Source organism: Pteropus medius, unplaced genomic scaffold (genome assembly GCF_902729225.1).
Source record: "Pteropus medius unplaced genomic scaffold, Ma_sr-lr_union100, whole genome shotgun sequence".
In the NCBI taxonomy this organism is placed as follows: Eukaryota; Metazoa; Chordata; class Mammalia; order Chiroptera; family Pteropodidae; genus Pteropus; species Pteropus medius.
Genome location: NW_024351073.1, coordinates 2405180 through 2426295, shown reverse-complemented (window position 1 = coordinate 2426295; position 21116 = coordinate 2405180). Strand labels below are relative to the sequence as shown.

Sequence of the window (21116 nt, the reverse complement as noted above, 5' to 3'; positions counted from 1 at the left end):
CGTATATACAGTTTCCCCATTTGTTTGCAGGTTTTTTAAACTTTTAATTATTTTAAGATTAGGCTTCTATTTTTTCTTAAGAGAAAATATTTTATAATCTAGAAGACCTCAGAGTTTAGAATATTTTAAGCATAACAGAAATTTCATCTTAGATTATTTGGATTTTTTTTCAGTCAGTTGAAACAATTCATTATTATTTCCATTTATTATGTACCTATATAATGTTTAGACCAAACTACTCCCATAAATTGCTCTATAATTACATAGATGTAGAAATTGTCTTGATAGAAGTAAATTTCCTTTAGCCACCTCCCCATATGTTTTTGAGTTCCTCAGAATTATAAACCTTCACTGGTATAAACTTATGTTTGCCACAGCCCCTGGGAAGATGGCTGTTAGCAAAAACGCTTTTTCTATACACTCTGGATTCCCATTTAACAGCTCCACATTCCAGAAGATCTTTTTCTTTCTCTCTTCAAAGTGGAAATTATAGAGTACAGTGCCATTTCAGGAACAGACTACACAGCTGTTACCCTCAACATCCACAACATCCTTCCTTCCTTCCTTTTTCCTTCCTTCCTTCCTTCCTTCCTTCCTTCCTTCCTTCCTTCCTTCCTTCCTTCCTTCCTATTTTTTATTTTTTTATTTTTATTTTTATTTTTGCTTTTAGCAAACTACATAAAGGTATATACGTTAACAAAGACCAAGATGGCATTTAGGACAGACATTAAGAAACTGTACACATCAAGAAAATATTTTATTTTATAGCTAATTTGTCATATATTTTCATATGGAAAATTAAAAATACTCTATCACTATTATTGATAACAAAGTTCGGGATTTATTTTTACAATAGTCATGCTTTTTAATATATCTTGTATATTAGGCTAATCCAATGGTTCTCAACCAGGGACAATTTTGGCAACATCTGGAGACATCTTTGATTGAAATGACCAACTGAGGGAGTGCTGTTGGCATCTAGTGAGTAGAGGCTAGGGATGCTGCTAAATGTTCTATGATGCACAGGACAGCCTCTCACATTAAAAGAGTATCAGTCCAAATAGTGTGGAGCTTGAGAAGCCCTGAGCTACTCTTATTCCTCCTGGATTATTGAAAATACCTTATCAGAAAGTCTACTTTTTCTTAAATAGTATTTTTTATTTTTTAATTCCAGTTGACGTAAAGTATTATATTAGTTTCAAGTGTACAACATAGTGATTAGACATTTATATAACTTTTGAAGTGATCACTCTGATAAGTCTAGTGTGATGCCATACATAATTATTACAATATTATTAACTAGAAAATCTGTTTTAATTTTTTCTAATAGAGTATAGAAACTAAATAATACAGAAAAGGCTACCACTAGAGATTGTTTTTAAAGTTCCATGTCTTTAAAAGCCTCATCTTTTCCGTCCTTTGTAAAGTTTCATTTTGTACAGCACAAAATAAAACACCCATGAATCATGGGTACCTAATGAATTTAAAATAACTTTTTTCCTTTTTATAAAAATAAATTTATTTATTTAAATTAGTTTCAAATATACATTACATTGGTTAGACATCTATACTATTCATAAAACAATTCCCCCAATTGCTTCCCTGGCCCTCCACTTAGCCATCATATTAATGCTAACTGCATTCCTTGTTAAAATAACTTCGAAACCTGAGTTTACTTTCTTAAGTTGTGTTTATGTCACTTTTGTAATTAAAGCATGAGGAGGACGAATCACTCTTATGGATGCTGTTATTTTTTCCTGAGAAAAGAGTAAAGATAGAAACTACATAAAATGGAGTCACTTTAACCAAGCTACTAAAATTAATGTTATGAAGTCGGAGGCATGAGGAAAGACATTATTCTTGTTCTAACTAGCCTGGGAACTTAAATTTTCTGAATTTTCCAGTACTGTGTCAATGCGTGGATATATATCTGGACATACTTCAGACCTCCAGATAACCCTCTGATTCCCCCCTTGAAGGACTCACGTATCCAGGACACTTGACATCCATTATCCAGACCATTGAATGTGACCAGACCTGCTAGCATCCATCCTCTAGACCAGCTGGCATCCATCATTCAGACTGACTGACATCTGACTGATAACTGTCCTGGATCAGGGCCTAAAAATGCAGGACTGATCATTCTCAAGAGTGCATTTTTTTTACAATAGAACATGACTTTTCTTTCTTTTTTGTGGCGAGGAGGGCTCCTCTGGGTTTTTGCCTAGCTGTGTCCTCAATTTGCATACTCTAAGACCCTTGAATAAGTGCCGTTTATTTCTAGCCAAAATGTTCAGACTCTTTTTGAGTTCCTTTGACATTCTTTATATGAAACCCATAGAAAAAGAGAAAAAACTAATTTCACCGGATTGCCTGTGACACCTTTAGTTAAGAGGGAGACAGCGATTAACAAATTTACCCAAATTAGTTGGTTTCTCCCTTCCTTCCTTCCTTCCTTCCTTCCTTCCTTCCTTCCTTCCCCTTCCTTCCTTCCTTCCCTTCCTTCCTTCCTTTTCTTCCTTTCTCTTTCTCTGCCTCTCTTTCATCATTAATCAATTTTGCTGTGTGTTTTTTTAGTTATGTTGAACTAGCATGTCATCATCCATGACTTATTTGGTCTGAATTGTTGGTTCTTCTCATGGAACAAAATTAGTTACTACTGTTGTCACTGTTGCCCAGAACAAGAGTTCAGGAATAGTGGCCTCAAGGGATAACATGAGGCTGTAAGGAGATGTGTATGTAAACAACAACAACAACAAAAATTCCAGGAAGTCAGCCCTAGTTTTGCCCAAGGCTTCAGAGACTGTAATCAGGGCTTATGGAAGAGGCAAAGAAGCAGGTGACAGGTGCTGGGGAGATGGCTCATATTGCTCAAACTTTGGTTCCACTTAGATTGACTTTTGGTATAAACGAAAAGACTGAGAAGATAGAGAGTCCTCTGCAAGTCAGATAAAATTACCATCCTTGAGGTAGGAAATAGATTGGTGAAAATTTGTAATAGACTCAAGCAGTTCAAACTTTCATGGAGTGAGAGTTTATGGTGCCTGGATTAGAGAAAATAACAGCTATGTTCCCCAAGATCAAGCCCTCTGAACAGACACACACACACACACACACACACACACACTCAGTAGGAAGTTTTCTTTTTTCTTTAAAGAGACATAATTGGCGATACCTAGGAAACTTGGAAAAGGGAATTGTTTTAATCTAAAAAAAACTTTCTTAAAACTATTGTTAGAAATTACATATTGAAACTACTTTAATTGCTTTTATTTGTAAAAATAGAGTTACTGAAAGTTGGCTGAAATGCAGTTCGTGTGACAAAACCCTTTACAAGATGGTAGATGGTACGTCCCACTATAGATAATAAAACAGCAGTAAACTTTTACCAACTTTATTAACACTGTTTAAATATTTATATACCTAATGCATGTACTATTTTCCCCACCAGCTGCAAAAGCAGAGACCTGGTTTTATTTTTTTTCCTCAAAAAAGTGCCTCTCTGACACCACCCAACCAAACAAGCACACCCTTAATCCCTCACATTCTTTCCGTAGTATATATTAAACATACTGGCTGATGGGCTGACTTTACTTGAACTTCACCATGATTGATCACAAAATAATAGTTGGGGAAATGATTTCCTAACTTCTTAAAGAGCATTGAACCCCAGTCATGACTCTATTTTTAAGAGCTCTCATTCTAACAGAATCTCTACTTCATCACGAATGGGCCGTGATGGATTCCAGTTGGCTGAGTCTCTGAGGCTGGAGAGAGCACCAGGCCTCTCTTCAACAGGATGTGGGAACATATCTCTCACCACAAATTGAGTTCTTAGGCAGAAGCAGGCTGCTGCAGACTGGGCAAGGGCACAAATAGAAGGAGCATGTGGCGGAAGCTGTGGTGGTAGCCCTGATTGTGACAACCCCTGACTTTTTTTGGTGACTTGTGAAGGCAGAGCTGGAACTGCAGACAACCCCGGCAGTCAGCCATGTGCTGTGAGGTGTAATGTAGTAAGAAGAAAATACCTGGCATGAATGGGGTCTCCCCGGGGGCTGTGTGTGTGTGGCTTCCCCCAACACAGGATCACCTGGCCATTTCCCCTCAGGAGTCTGGGCTGAAACTTCTGCAGATGTCACTGTGTATCGTTCTCTCTTGTGATATCTCGGGCACCTGCTGTTGTGACCCTTTCCTTGTTCCTGCTGTGTTCTTTCTAGAGTGAACTGAAGTAGAAGAAGCAAGATAGGTCAGTAAGAGGTAAAGCTTAGATGATGATAACCTACCTCTTGAAAACTGTGTCATCTTGAACTCTCAAGGTATACTGATCAGTTAGGCTTTTGTGTATTCTCTGTCTTTAAAGATCAGGAGCTTAAAAATGTCACCATCCTTATAAAAATTATAACCTTCAAACCTTCTCTTCCTGATTACCCTACCAAATAGCTTCTGCACAAACACAGCTTTGACTTTGTCATGGCCTCAAATGGCTTATGCATAAATAGATGAGGAAGTTAAGTATGACTTTGCATGTGTTTCTGAAGTTTGTTTTACTATAAGTTTTTGACTTCTTGATGCTGACAAAATGGTGATAGGATGTAGAGGATGTAGAGTTAGATGTAGATAGTATCGAACAACAAATAGTCCTGAAACCATTTATTTTTGTTATCCTATTTTATTTAGTTTTTACAGGAAATTTAGCTTACATTTGCTTAGGATATACTTCACTTAGCCTGTGTTAACCAAATATACCAAATTAGAGGAGAGTCTCTGAGAAATTTACATTCTGACTAATAAACATGTAGATAATTAAAAAGTGTTTTCATAGATATCTTACTAATGGCTTATTTGGATTTTAGGATAACATTTAATGTAGGCACACCCTAATACAATCAAAGTTCTTTCATTTTTCCTGTACTTCCAACTCTATCACCTCAAAGAGATCATGATTTCATCTACTATTTCTTGTGGTTATTCTATTTTCATATAAAAATAGAATGAACCAGTAAAAGAACACTCGCTTTGCTCAAAACATAAAATTTGAAATAAAAATTTTGATGGCTGAGAAAGATACTGTTTGACACGAGAAAAATAAAATAGAAATATTATGCTGTCTTTTTTTTCTCGGCTTCCATATCCTTCTAAACACACATAAAAAGATATACAGACACACAAGCCCAGGGCAATGAGTTCCTCTTCTGCACATTAGGAGGAGTTAGAAACCGAAAGCACCTGGTCTACATGGAGCAGGGGGGGGATGGGGGTATGAGGCCATCTGTGGGGTTTTCTAGAGACTTCTCTCCCAGCATGTGAAAAGTTCTGTGTGAAAACAATAGCTTAGAAGAGGAAGATCTCAACGAATGAAGATAGGGGGCAGCTGGGAGTCAGGGCAGGACCCAGAGTGTGATTTTAGAGAAATAAAAACTAGACGTTAGAAATGGAGGGTTATGGAAGGTTCCACAAACAGAAATGGATGATGTTTTGAAACCTCTCTCCACAGAATAGGACAGTATAAAACTCTCCCCCTCACCTTTTCTCCTTTTAAACTTTGAAGAAAATGAGTTCAGTATTGAGTAATCAAGATTAAAAAATACAATCACCTCACACTTCTTATCTCACTTTTTCTCTCTTATAAGTCACAGTAACAAGACTCTGCCCGGAGATGAGCAATTTCTCTCACCTTTATCATCATGGAGCTGTTTACTGTGGGTTGCACCTTTTCTCATTAAAATTGTAATGTTTGAAATTTCAGGCTTTTCATGGTGTCTATCCTGTTCCTAGCACTTAAGCATCCTCTTTTCCCACGCCCCTCACTTTTCCAAGGTGCTTGATGGTTTCACCTGCTTTGGGTTTTCACTTATCCATTCATTCCTGCATTCCTTCATTTTCTTCTGAGAATGCACTGGTAACTCCTTGTTCATGTGCTAGTTTTAGTATGTGGCACTATGCGACTATCTAGCTCGAAGTCTGTGCTTTATTAAGATCACTTGTCCCAGGGTACAAATGATCTTGACATTCCCCTCCCCCAACAAAAAAACTGTATACATTTGTATAGTTAGCAAAAATTCTGGAGTTGATATTATACACCAATTCTATTATTAGAACTAATAATTACATTTTAAAACAATTTTACATATAATATCTAGTTTGATCCTCCCAAAGCCTGATTATTTTTTATTGTTATAGAAGGGTTAACTAAATGCAAGCACGTGGTAGAGAGGAGAACTAAACCTGTGTTTTCTGACTCCAAATCCTGTGTTTGTCCCAATGCACCATAGAAATCGTGACTTTCTTTTCTCTTGTATAGTTACTATTTTAAGTTTAAATTCTCAGCTCCCACACGAAATATTTTAACAGTTTCCTTCCATTCCAAAAAGTTTTCTGCTAACTTTAATAATTTACCTTCTGTCCAAGAATCTCGAATCATTGCAGGTGACGTAGTAACATTTTTGTTCTACCCATGGTGATGATCATAGCAGATCTAAGATGAGCAGGGAAACAGAGCAACACACAGGGCATGACGAGCTCTAAGCCAAATCATTCTGATTGTCTTTGAAACATCACAGACAATCTGGAAAGGGAAAATAACTAAGAGAAGAACATTCTGCTTGCTTTTTTTGATGTTTAGTCTGTGTGTGTTGCTACAGGGGTGGAATGTTTAAGTAGATAACTATGTTAGGTCTCTTTTCCCCTAAACTGTCCCCTAGAGTTAGTGACATGAGTCATCCAACTGGCAGTTCAAGGGCCTGGGGCTCCATTCTAGTTCAATCATTGTCTTCCTGTGTTTATTATAACCTGGCTATAGCTTAAAATTTATTACCAGAGGGAGGTTGAAAGGTATGAATTGAGATGACTAGAGAAAGAGGCTATGATTTGAGAAGGCCCTTGGCAAAAATCAGATCATGGCAGTGCAATCATATAAAATAAATCCTTCAAGCTAAAAAAACAAAAACAAACAAACAAAAAAACCCATTTATGATTAATTCAAAGGACAAAACTAAAAAATGAAACAAACCAAAATCGCCTGTTCAATAATTTTCTAAATACTAATTGGTTTTCTAAGAATGAAAATACCACCAAGAGATTCACTTATTATTTTTAAATAAGTTTTTCTTTTAATTAAAACTTTAAATGAGATACTACTTCATACCATTAAGATGGCTATTATTAAAAAACAGAAAATAACAAGAGTTAGAGAGGATGTGAAAAAATTGAACCATATGCATTGATGATGGGAATATAAAATGGTACAGCCACTGTGGAAAACAATATGATGGTTCCTCAAAAAATTAAAAATAGAATTACCATATGATCTAGCAATTCCACTTCGGGAATATACCCTAAAGAAACAAGGACTCAAACAGATATTTGTACACCCATGTTTGTAGTAGTATTATTCTCAATAGCCAAAGGTAGAAGCAACCTAAGTGTCATCAGTGGAGGAATGGATAAACAAAATGTGTTATATATAAATAGAATGGAGTATTATTTAGTCTTAAAAAGGACATATGTGATTACATGGATGAACCTTAGCAACAAGGTTGATGCTAAGTGAAATAAGCCAATCACAAAATTGTATGATTCCACTAATCTGAGGTATCTAGAGTAGACAAATTCAGAGATAGAAAGTAAAATGGTAGATCTCAGGTAGTGAGAGGAGGAGGGAATGGGGAGTTGGTATTTAATGGGCATAATGTTCGAGCTGGGCAAAACAAAAACCCTCCAGAGATGGATGGTAGTGATGATTGTACAGTGTGAACATACTTAAGGTCACAGAGCTATACACTTAAAAGTGGTTCAAAAGGCAAATCGAATGTTACACATTTTTACCACGATAAAATAATTTAGACAAAAATTGTTAACCAGTGTTTGGAGAATTATTAAATTAAATGAAAATTCTTTGTAAATAATAAAGTTGCCTCAATATTTTCCCGTGGTGAGATGTTTTCTTTCTCTTTTTTTCTAAATTATAGTGATTCGAAGAGAAAAATGGAAATGACTCAAAAGGGAGGAGAAAATAACGTTTCAATGAGATCATGCTTGTATGTATACATTTTACTGTCCAAAAAAGTATATTTGATTCAAAATATTTCTAAAACTTTTAAAACACTTTAAATGACTTAAGTGTGGCTAAAATGTAACAATATACCAATATCAAATTTCTGATATGAATAAAAACAATAAAAAACTACTCAGGAGGTATAAACACACCTCACTAACTAAAGGCATTTTTGGACTGATAGAGTAAATAAAGGTATTTTGAGTGGTCTCTTTTGAGTTGAAGACAGGGAAAGTATAGGGTACGGTGGAATTGCCCTGAGGCATTATTTTTCAAGCTGTCCACATTATATGACCCAACCTGTCCTGCTGGGCTTCACTAAGATTTTCTTTATGGAGAATCACCTGCCCAGCCAGCCAGGGCTACAAATGGGAGGGTGTGGCATCTCGTGTTATATTCAGGTACAAAAATGACTAAAATCCATTGAGATTGAGGATCTCTCTTCCTCAGATCCTTACATCATTATTGATCAACTCTTGCTAAAACAAAGTTGTAGAAATTTAATTTCAAGGACTGGGGTGCGTTTTGGGGCTCCCCTGATTTGGCATGGCTGTATGGGATTGGGGTACAGATGTTGACTGCTTGTCTTTTCCAGTGGGTTGAAAGGTAGCCCCCCCCCCCGAAAATATAAATCCACGTCTCAGAACGTGTGAATGTGACCTTATTTGGAAAAAGGGTGTTTGCAAATGTAATTACGAATCTGATGAGATCATCCTGGATTACTCCAGGTGACACTAAATCCAATAACAAGTGTTCCTACAGGATACAAAAGATGAAAAGATAAGAGAGGAGGATAAGGCCATGTGAAGACAGAAACAGAGATTGGAGTGATGCAGCCACAAGCCAAAGAATGCCTGAATTCACCAGAAGCTGGAAGAAGCAAGGTATGGATTCTCCCCTGGAGTGTTTGGAGACAGCCTGGCCCTGTCAACACCTTGAATTCAGAATTCTGGCCTCCAGAACTATGACAGAATATATTTCTGTTGTTGTGAGCCACCTAGTTTGTGGTAATTTGTTTCAGCAGTCACAGGAAACTAATACACTCACCCTCCCAATGGTCCAAATGCCATTGTGTTATATTTCTATGAATGTCCAAAGTGACTGCCTGGATGAAGTTTAGGATGAAAGACAGAAAGTCCAATTACCTTTTCTGGGCCATCCTGCTGGGTTTGTCCCTGGCTTGGAAGAACAGTGGGAAATTAGTAACATGCAGCAGGTGGGCTTCGGTGGCATTTAACCTGCTCTGGGACTAGTTTGATCAATACCCATGGCATGAATCGGCAATACTATTAATAAACAAATATTGAATTTGCACAGCTCAGTGGTTTTGCTGGTTTCCTATCCATCTATGGAGGCTGGTTAGCAGAGGCAGACGAACAGGACAAGCTCTGAGTTCTCCAAATTTATCAGAAAAACTCCAGACCAGCTTCTGATGGGGGAATATTATTCCGCTTCTAGGGTTCCCCATTGGATTCTCATCCCTGCTCAAACATGTACTTAGTTTATTCCTAGTGGTTGATACAATCTTCACTTCTCATTAGTCAACAACTGTAGAAATAAATGCCTGGACATGATGGCCCCTGGGCTTCGTTAAAAACAAAGATGATCAAAATGGGCCTTTAATTGGAAGCTTTACCTTAGAATCACAGTGTTCAAGAAAGAAAAATTCCTAAACCTCAGTGAATTCATGTTCTTCATTTTACAGGAAAGGAAACAGCATAAGTGATCTGTCCAAAGTCACACAGTTACTTACTGGCAGAACCAGAATCTGGGGCTCCTAATCGCACAGCCCCTGGGCTTCCGACTGTCCTTTGCTGCCTGACCTGTGCGGTCACAGCTTCTACAGCAACTTGCTCTTAAATGTAATCACAACAATAGCAGATAACATTGTGTATTGCCTTCTGTGCTAGGAGCTCATAACAAACCATGAAGACGTTACCGTTATCCCCACTTTACAGATAAAGAAACCAAAGCATGGGGCAGTTCAGTAACTCATTCAAGACCCTCAGCTGGTAAGTGTCAGGGCTTCCCTTCAAATTCAGATCTTGATTCTGGAGTCACGGTCTTAACCACGGCCCTTGGGACCACAGCCTAAATCTTGCCACTGAACCACGGTCCTCTCCCCACATTCTTTTTCTCAGAGATGTTCACTCAGGGGCAGCTCCTGATAACACTTCAGACAAATGAAATATACTGTCTACTTCTCCTGACCTCTTTCTCTTGTTAACATGGGATATCAATAGAGGAAACATGATTTTTAAGGCACAGTAAGGCTAGAAAAAGCTTCAAAACAATCGCCCGCACTTAGCCTTCCGACCACTAGATGTCAGTGTGACTGCCCAAAGAGGCAGCCATAACTTTTCAAGGGTGTAGAATTTCCCCAGAAACCACCTTTCCTGAGCTTCGATGCCTGGCCAGGGGCATCTGGATTTGGGCAGAGGCTGAAGAGCATTCGAAGCCCAATGGTGGTTATACATATGGATGGAAATGACAAGCAGGCAGCATGGATTTGAGCCTTTAAAATAATTTCCCTAGAGAAATGGAATCCTTCCCAGCCTTTTCTTTTTGAAACAGAAAGCTAACTTTTCCAGGATGTCCAGTGACTACACCGCAGTTCTTTTGATATTCAGGATCACTTTTAATAGGGCATTTTTAAAGATACGGTTTTATTGGAAAGAACATCCTCATTCTCTCCTCCCCCTTACTTATCATTTATGATAATGTCTTGGGGCCTTAGAATATTGGAAGTTTTTGCCTTCCCTGTGTATGTACATGCTTTGATATACATAAAACCTTTCTTAACAGTTTCTCAGCATCGACAGAAAAGCACAGGCATGGCTTTGCCTTATGTTCATAAATCCACCTATTTTTCTACACAGGATAATGACAAAATATTTAAAATGTCCAATATTAATGATCTATTATTATTTATTAGCACACAATAAATGTATATCATTTTTTAGTCACAACAGCCCTATAGGTTAGTACTATTATTATCCTCATTATTTTAGAGAAGGCAACTGAGGCACAGAGACGTTAAATGACTCACCCAAAGACACACAGCTGGTAGGAGGCAGAATAAGAGGCCCATGTTCTTCTTTTAATTATCTCATTATAAGTTTAGTTAAAAGAGGGGGGGAAAGACTGCATGAATTCTTTAAAAGAGGCAACAATTTATGCAAAAGAACCAAAGGCTCTAACCAAATTTTTGAGTTACTGTTGCTCGGAAAAATTTCCTCAGATGATTTGTAGCCCTTTATCATCCTCTGGGTTTGTCAGGATTCCTTCTGAGAAGGCAGGGCGATGGCAGCATAGCCCCCCTTCCTTAGTCTGTGAAGAAATTTCACATGAATCCCCACTCACTGCCAGATCTTAAGGTTTGGGGGAAATTGAAAATTGTTCTGCTTTATCAATAGGTTGGGCACATCCTTGTCAGAAGCTGGGAGGAAGTAAATTTTCTGTGTCGAATAGGATTATGATTCTGATTTCATTGCAAGACTTCATGTAATACCAGTGCCCCAGAGGCTGGAATAGGAACACGTGAGAGGTCCCGTCCAGTTACAAAACAGCAAATGACAGCCACTTTTTTTTTTATCTGCTAGTTACCCTTCTAGCTACAATGCGGCTGAGTTTTCGTGACTGATATCCACCTCTTCCAGTTTCCAATAGAACATGCCTTTTTTTTCCAGTTATTCCAGCTAGCACAGTCCATGCTGCCAAAATTTGGAAGTGGCATCTTTTCCTGCTGTAAAAAAATCACACATTTATTTGAACAAAGACACCTAGGCACAGCTGTTACCTGACTCCTACAGAATGGGGTGGGAGAGGGGTCTCATTTAGTGGGTCTTCCAGGGGCCAGGAGCTGGGCACCCTCTCACTTTTGGCTTTTGTGTCTGTTTGGCATACAGAATCCAAGAACTGTGGCACTTTCTGCCTCCTGGAGGGGGAATGGTCGAGCCATCCTCCCGCGCCGTCCCCCACCCCAATAAACTGACTTAAACAAGAGAAGTTCTATTATGTCCACAGGATATTGAGTAAGAAGGAGAAAGAGGGGAACTAAAAAGTGTCTATTCAGCTTGGACACTTCTGCTGACATTCCCACCAAGCACGTGATATTTCAAAGGGCAAACCCAAAACAAGGTTCTCCTTCCTGCTCCCAGGGCATTCAGGGAAGGAAACTGTAAGGCCTTTGGTTCTGTAACCTGCTTGCATACCTGGGGTGGTCCACCTGCAGTGGAGGTCAAGGAGAGGGACTATCAATTAAGGAGGTCCACTCTAACATGCGAAATATTCTGGAGAAAATGGAGTATTCAAATGAAAATCCATGTCAGGAGACTACCATTGGGATGAAGGAAGATTTTAAAGAATTGGGGTTGGTAAATTAATTTCTCTTCCTTCCTTCCTTCCTTCCTTCCTTCCTTCCTTCCTTCCTCCTTCCTTCCTTCCTTCCTTCCTTCCTTCCTTCCTTCCTTCCTTCCTTCTTCCTTCCTTCCTTCCTTCCTTCCTTCCTTCTTTCCTCCTATTCATCAGACATAAACATTAAGTACCTACTGTATGGACCAAGCACTATGCTGAGACTAGAAAGGTGCACAAGATAAGGCTCTTCCCCTTAGTGGTTTATAATCTTGTAGAGGCCATGCCAGAGATGGTCACTCTCCTCATATAATCTTCCTTTTGTCCATAGTGGGGTTTGGCAAACTACGGCCCACATGCCTGATTTGGCCTATGGCTTGTTTTGCCCAGCCTTCGAGTTAAGAATGGTTTTTACATTTTTAAAGAATTGTAAAACAACAACAACAACAAAAATACATGACAGAGGCTGTATGTAGCCTAAATTATTTACTATCTGCTCTTTGCAGAAAAAGTTTGCCAATGCCTATTCTATAGTAAGAAAATATTTGCTTTTGAGCCAGGCATATAACTAAACAGAATAAAACATTTGCAAGCCCCTCTTGCTACTAGAAGTGTACAAGTGACTAAGTTTTGGCCAATGGGATCGAAGCAGGAGAGATTTCTATAGCTTCTGAGTAGTGCTTTCTTCTCCCTGTTGGCTGGACTGCTGTGTGCACCTGAGCCTTCTGGTTCATTGATGACCAGGCCAGTGCTCTAGGGATGGCAGAGCCAGAAGGTGGAAGGAGCCTGGGCCCTGGGAATAACTCTCCCATCCCTGGATTTTGCTGGATGGTTATGAGGGAGGTTATGAGGGAGGGAATGAAGGGAGAAAAGAAGAAATATTAACTTTTTAAAGTCAGCCTTATGTTTTTGTCTCTCCCCCACCAACCTCTCGTTGATGCCAAAATGAAACAAAATCCCCCCAAACCCAGAACTTGCCATGCCTTCATAGAGTGGACCTCTTTTTGTCCACCTTGTTAACTCTTATTCATCTCCCAGAGCCCACTCCAAACATCATCTCCTCCTGAACTCAGTCCAGTCCCTCAAGGCCAGGTAAGGAAGGCATCCTTCCTCCGGCTTCTTTTAGTTGTTGGAGACAAGTCTGTCTCTTGCATTAGAACTTGAGCTCTTTAAGGGTGACGTCTGCAGCTTATTTGTCTTTGATTCTTAGCTCCTAGTACGGTGCCTGGCAAACCAAAGGTTCTTTATAAACATTGTTTGATGAATTAATTTATTAAAGGCTGAGGGAAGCTTTCTGGTTTGTAGTGTAGTTGCTTTTTTTTTTTTTCCACAACCTTGGTGAAAAGGTGAATCCAGCAATTTATATCTCTGAGGGATAGAAATACATTTTACTTTCCAAAATGGGAAAGAGGAAATGTACACATTTATAAAGATTGTATTTTAAAAAGTAAATGTTTTATTTGATTTAGATGGTAGCATTGCTTGCTGATAGTTTCTAAAGAGGTTTGAATATTTAATAAGAACAAACAAAAAGTAATGAAGTAAGTTTAGTAACATAGTGATATGTTCCTGGAGTAAATAAAGTGTAGATACTTGCCCAAATATATCTATCTTGAGCTGTTTTTATTATTACTTAATAAGGAGCATATAATTTTTTCGGTTTTTAAAAAATCTTTCCTAATGAAGGAAAATATGTGCAATAATCTATTATTATTTGATAACAAAAACATGATAGTGATAGTAAAAATTCTGTTTGGTTCTCCCGTTGCCCCTCTATGTTATCTGGCTTATAATCAATAAATGCAAAAACAAAAACATTGTTTTTAGTGTAAAACTATTTTACTGTATGCTACCACTTTTCTGAACCAGCAAATTAATGTGAGATTTTTAAGCAGTAGTATTTTTTTCCTTTACTTAGAGGAAAGAATACAAAATATGAGGGACATATTTTTCTTCACATATAAGCCTACTTGAGATGGTGTTAGCAAAAGGCAGATTTGGAAAAAAATTACTTTCATTATGTTTTTAAAAGAAACTAGTAATATAATACTGGGTTATTATTTGAATATCTACTTTTCATTAAATTTATATCTACTCACTAAAGCTTTTCATAGATTACAAAAAAACCTGAGCAATAAAATAAAAAATAAAATAAAATCATTCGAAAGGTTTTTAAATTAAATATTAGATCTTATATTACATCTGCTACAGAATCATAGCTAACACCTCAATGCTTCTGCATATTTTATTAAATGTTTGGGGCTCTCTTTCTCCCCCAGCAAGAGCAATTCTACGCAAATGATGAAGGTCTCAATGAATGGCTCATTCTTTGTGGACTTGAATACTAGGCTCTTTCTTCCCCATCCTGAACAACTCTATTGTGCAACACAAGGAAATAAAATACTATAGGAGAGAAATTAGTGAGTTATGAAGTAAAAACGGAAGAAGTCAGGTTGCTCAATTCATTACTACCAGTATTCATATCTATTTAGATCAGAATTTCTGTCTTAGTAATCCAGGAAAATTCTTTAATTATCCTTATCTCATCCCATTCTCACCTTTATCCCAGGTTGATTTCTATCTGGTCAATATAATTACTACTTTCAGTATTGGCCTGTTTATACGTATGCTCTGTCAATATGCTTGCTGTGCTGTTCTCTAAATTAAAATATTGTACTTATCACTGTTCTACTTCAGCAATTATAACACATATTTCCTCTCAATTAAAAAATGATAAAGTTAATATCCTAATTCTTAAAGGAGTGACGCAAAGCCAATAGCCAATTTAGCCACCTTTCAAGAAGAGGTGATCTGGTTCTGGTGGCTATGCCAGCTCTGCTGTGCCATTTAAAGCCTCCAGTGTCTTAATCAGAAAGCAAATCATGAATGTGTTTGGGAGTGAAAATGATTTGGCTTCTAGTTAGGCTTTTGCACAATCCTGATGGCTTCCTTCCTACGAGGATCTGGGTATAGTGGGAAGACAGATGGGGGCAGGCTTCAATCTTCTGCTTGCTCAGCATGGGAGTGCATTTGGCAGAATAAGTCAAGCTTCACCATTGCTCCAGACTAAGGAGCACGAATGGATCCATACCCTTCTGAAAGCTCACCATTGCCCTGCTGATATGTGCCTGGTTGTCAGGAGCTTTGTCCTTCAGCCGATCATGTTCCAATCGCAGGTTTGTCAAAGGTCAGTAATTCCTAGAGTGAGTGCATCATCTGCTATCAGAAACCACCGTATTCCCAGCCATACTGATAATTAGGATGATAGTGGATTACAGAAAAGAGAAGTCAAGAACAGGTTCTGTTTATTTTCTTTGACTTTAACAACTTCTCCCTTTTCCCCTCAAAACTTCTGCACACAAATCGGAGAAGCGTTACAACCTGCAAAGTGCAGGTCTGGCTCCAGGTTAATATGTGAACAAAGGTGTCTTTTCCCTTCTTTCCTCTACTCCACCTCCCTCTGATCCCATCCTCCTTCCACTAACCTGCTCTTTCTTCGTGTTCCTCAGGAAAAGCAGAAAACTAGCTGATTGACATCAAAGACTTTTTTCACAGCTTCTAAGATTTTAAAAAATCCATTCAAAATACAAAAAGGTACAAGGGACTTGAAAAACTTCCAGAGGTTCTGTTACAGGAAGCTCTCTTAGGGGCAAAATCTTTTGGAAGACGCCAGCAATCATTGAGAAATAGGCACGCAAGACACATGCCCACTTTCCCTCTTCTTTTTCTCAAGTCCCTCCTTTCCCGAGTTTTGGTCATGCAGGAGACTGGTCACTCAAGAGTTTTCGCTGTGTATAGATAGCAATAAAATTCACTTGAGCATGTAACCTTAATGTGTGGGTATTTATTAGTGAACCTTACATCTATCTATCACTTATCTACATACTTATGTACGTATATATGTATGTATGTATGTATGTATCTACCTACCTACCTATGTATACATATATATGTATAGATATTACTTCGTGAATATACTTTACCCATTGTAAAATATAAACAAAATATAGAAAAAATTTTCAAAATATAATATTTCTAACAATTTCTCCTCATGTTCAACAAACTGTCTTGAACCCTCCTTCCAGTGTTTGGTATTTCCTCCGCTTTGGAGACCACTAGTAAAAAGAGTGGAGAGAGAAAAATCATAGCACTAGAAGTAGGCAAAGGGCATAGGGATATCAACGAAACCACGGTGTTCTCTGCCTGTTGGTTCCACCATTCCAGTGGGTTTACAAGTTCCTTTCTTTAGCATGCCATGCAGCCACCCCGTCCATCTGATCCAAAGCCAGTCTCCTCACACCATTCTTCCCCAGTTGCATCGCCTCTCTAGAGAGCTGGTGCTCAGTTCCAAGGCTCTCACTGTTGCTATCCTGACCAGGTAACCACCTAAGAGACATTTTCATTGAATGTCCAATAGGCCAAACACGCACTCATTCATACGAGCCTGAAAAGTGAGCCAAGAATTGTCTAGAGATGCCCTTTTCTGACTCCCACAGTCACACTTCAGCAGCATGTCCTGTTGCTTCTGTCTCCAAGTGTCTTTTGAATCCTGCTTCCCCTCCTTCCCCAGCGCACGGCCATCATCACTTCTTGCCTCTTGAACTGCGATGGTTCTTAGGGAAGTGTTTTGCCTCTAATCCTTCCTTCTCAAGGTTGTCAAGCATGATCTTCCTATGATCAACTGGATGATGTTTGCTTAAGGCCCCTTATAGACTCTCCAGACCTTCAGAAAAAAAAAAAAACTTAAAACTTCTTGACATGGCATATGAGACTTTTCTTCATCAGTCCTTGCCACATCTCTGCCTTCATGTGGCATAGCTTCTACTTCTCTCATTTCCATACCTCTTCACCTTCTTCTTCACCTGGTTAACCCAACCTTCTTCGAACTCCACCCAGAGTTCACCTCCCACTCCAAAGCCTTCTTTGACCCTCCCTCTGAGCTTTTCAGAGTATTTATTGTATCATAGGATAACATTTTACATCTTAGTTAAACCAGACCTTGCCAGGGATAGGGTCAAATTGTTAATTTACCTGTGTGTCTTTAGAATAGTAGTCCTCCAACATTAGTGTTCAGAAGAGGTGCTTTGCAAAATGCAATTCCAGATTGAGTATGTTTAGTCTGGAGCTCAGCTCTGGGAACTTGAAAGTAGCTCGCTCTCTCTAGTGACCGCCATCTAATTCATCCTTAAAGTTTAGCACAGTATCAGTGCTAAGGCCTTCAAAAATATAGTAGTAAAATAGGAAATTTGCTTTCTTTCTCTCCCCTCTTTCCATGCCTGATAAGTGAATGCGCTAATATGGATGGAGGCAAAGACCATATTGATTCTGATTTTTATAGTGGGACTTTTGACAAACTATATCTGGGTATAGAGATATTACACTCCTCATCATGAATCTGGCCTGCGGACCTGCTTTCATTGCCTTTGTGTGAGTGTGTGAGTGTGTACACACACATACACAAATTTATATAAATCATATTAATTACTAACAATTAAAAATAATTTCGGAAAACATAAAAAGGTACCAAAGAGACATAACAATAAAATGCAATGTGTAAATCTGGATTGGATCCTGGTTTGAACCAAAAAAATATGTAAAATAATTTTGGGACAATTGGAGAAATTTTATATGGGCAATTAAATGGTAAAGAAACTGTTACTTTTTTATGTGTGAGAATGGTATTATGATTAAAATAGAAAATGCCCTTATTTTTAGGAGATATATTTAAATTTTTAGGCATGAATTGTCCTGATTTGCATAACTTAATTTCAGATAATTCAGGACATTGTTTATATGCACACATATAAGGTGGCAAAAGTTTACCAGTTGGGTGAATCTAGCTTAAGGGATTAGAATTGTTCTCTGTACTATTGTTTAAGATTTTCCGTAGATTCAAAACTTTAGATATAAAAAATGGAGAAATGTGAAAACTAGAGTGATTTCAAATAACCTTTTAGATTTGCGGTTTTTCTTGAAAAATCTGATTTCTCAACGTAACAATTAGCTGGAGCTTCAATGAACCTCCATAATTTGCCATAACTACATTGCTCAATGAAGTCACTTGCCTGGCCCTAGGAGGCCTTTGATTTGCAATCCATGAGAAGGAGGTCAAGAACCCTTGAAATTCTCCTCCTGGATTCTTGTCATAAGACTGTTTCTCTTGAATCTAGTAAGACTGACCTAAATTGCTCTTCTGTTGGGGAAGGACTTTCACCTTGAGAAGGCCAAGTGGCAACAAGGAAACAGAAGGTTTGGGCTAGCCATATAGGCTGTGTCTGTTCTCGACCCACACAGTGCATCTCTTCATGATCAGCTCAGTGCATCTCTTCGTGATCAGCGACCAGAACAGAATATGGGGTGAAAATTCAGTCAGCAGCAGTGCGTGTCTCTTAATTGGAGCAATCGTTATCCCCATCTTCTGGGGTTTGAGGTCCTGGCCACAGAAGTCAGGATGAGCACAACTGACCTTGGTTGGTAGATAAAGAAGTACCCTCAAAAGAATCACAATAAAATCTTGATATAAACTGTCTTTGTGAAGCAATAGTGGGGAGTAGAACTGAGGAGGAATGATAACTGATTTCACCTTTATGTATACTATTTGTTCCATATCAGAAAAGACTTCAAACAAATATGACAAATTCTTGATGATGGAGTCATTGGTGTATGTTATATATTTCTTTGTGCTTTTTTTTATTTTTTAAATTTCTCAAAAAAAAAAAAAGATAAAATAAAAAGAACAAACCAAAACGTTCCTTCTACCTCAAACAGGACAGAAAGATTTCCACAAGTATTCTGTACCATAGACATGCAAACTTTGGAAATATTGTCACCAATAGTAATTTGCTGTCAATCTCTTTCCAGAATTGAAGGATGTAGAATCATAAGGCTCTAGTTTTCCTGAATACTAAGAACCACAGATTTTAATTTTAAGTCACCAGGGTCAATGTTTTTTCATACAATATTTCCCCTTAATTCCCCAGTGGCTAAAAAAAAGGCTAGAAAAGGAAAATACAAGACAAAAAATATATGAGATCTTTCTTACATATGATGCAATTTCCCTTCTCCTTTTTTCTGATTCAGTAAGCTAATAAAGCAAGATCCTTTGTTTATGATGTAATCTCTCCTTGGAAGATTTCACCTTGGAAGCTGGTGAAATTTAAAAACACAATTATAGTACTACAATTGATGACTCCTTTGGGATTTTAGCTAGATAAACTTTTCTCACTAAAAAACTCAGATGGTTCTTTTTGCCATTCTAATCCTCAGCAATGTATGAAAATAAAATGGGATAGTAAAGAAGCTTTCTTTGGTGGTGGCATTATGTAGAGAGCCTCATCTCTTTGTGGCACAAAGACTGGGGTGAGTTCTGATGAAATATCTGGGGCTGGGCTGATGAAAAGAATGTGGGACTCGAAATCCCAGGAACAGTGAACTGAGTCTTTGAGAAGATGAGGGCTGATACTCTGTTACTCAAGAAAAGACTTAACATTGGACTAGCAATCCTGTTGAGATGGGACTGAGTTTACACTCTCCTGCAAGTTGAGAAATGGAGACATTTGGCTGTCTGCACAAAATGCTCATTTGTCCCTTAGGCCCCATCCTTGCAATGTTGAGAGTAGCTGTAAAAGGAGAAAACCTGAGGAGAAATCAGCCATTCTCCAGAACCAAATGAAAGGACAGCAGAAACTAATAACCCTCCTGAACTCTATTGATTTACAGACAATCTAAGCAGAAACTTAAACTCCTTTAAGTTTGACCAAGAAGGTTGAGTTTGGGGTACATCCTTGGATAAGTTTGCCATAAACTAGCGATATAATTTGACCTTCTCTATAAAACTAATCATTAAGGGTACCTTTTTGGGGGATTAACAGGCAAGGCAAGGCACACAGGACTTTATACATATTATCTAATTTAGTCTTCACATGTTGATTATGCTCATTTTGTAGATAAGGGCACTCAGGTTTAGAAAGATAAAGTAAATGACCTAAGGAGCTGAAGAGGTTTTCAAACTTAAGTTTGTGCTGTGGTCCAAATCCATTTTCTTAAATACAACAAGTGACTCTCAAACCTGGCTTCACAGTAGAAAAATCTGGGGTACTTTTTAGTGTAGATGGTCAGGCCCATATGGTCCAATTACATCACAGTATTTGGATGAGCTGCCTGGACATCTGTTTCCTTTAAACCTCTTAGATGATTCTAATGGTCAGTCAAGATCAAAAATCTCTGAATTACCTTGTACCACTTCCAGTATAACCAAATACGTTTTATAGTGTGGTAGACAAAATAATGGCGCCCAAAGATGTCCAACTACCAGTCCATGGAACTGTAAATATGTTACCTTATAAGGGGAATTTGCAGGAAAATGATTCAGTCAAGGATTTTGAGATGGAGAGACTATCTTGGATTATCCAGGTGAGCCTAATATACTATAAGGCTGTTTAAGAAAACAGGGAAGAGGGAGGCAGAAAAGTCATATTAGAGTGAAATAGCCTGAGAAAGTCTCCATCAGCCATGACTGGCTTTGAAAATGGAAGGTCATGAACCAGGAGTACAAGCAGCCTCTGAAAGCTGGAAGAGGCAAGAAAGTGGATTCTCCTGTAGAATCTCCAGAAGGAACACAACCCTGCCTGCACCTTGATTTTGACTCAGTGAGACCCATTTTGACTTCTGACCTACGAAACTGTAAGATAATAAATTTGTATTGTCTTGA

General features: G+C 38.2%; 1 protein-coding gene across 4 annotated transcripts in view; it reads right to left on the bottom strand.

Moving 5' to 3' along the window:
• Nucleotides 1–21116, bottom strand: part of FYB1 (FYN binding protein 1) — a 144524-nt gene that overhangs the window by 91440 nt on the left and 31968 nt on the right. The window contains exon 1 of one of the 4 annotated variants that reach the window (XM_039842608.1): nt 11103–11544. The exons of the other annotated variants lie outside the window; for them this stretch is intronic. Within the exon in view, the coding sequence (XP_039698542.1) occupies nt 11103–11144 (42 nt within the window). The 5' untranslated portion in view covers nt 11145–11544. Of the gene's footprint in view, nt 1–11102; nt 11545–21116 lie in introns of those variants that run through there. 4 annotated transcript variants of the gene reach the window in all.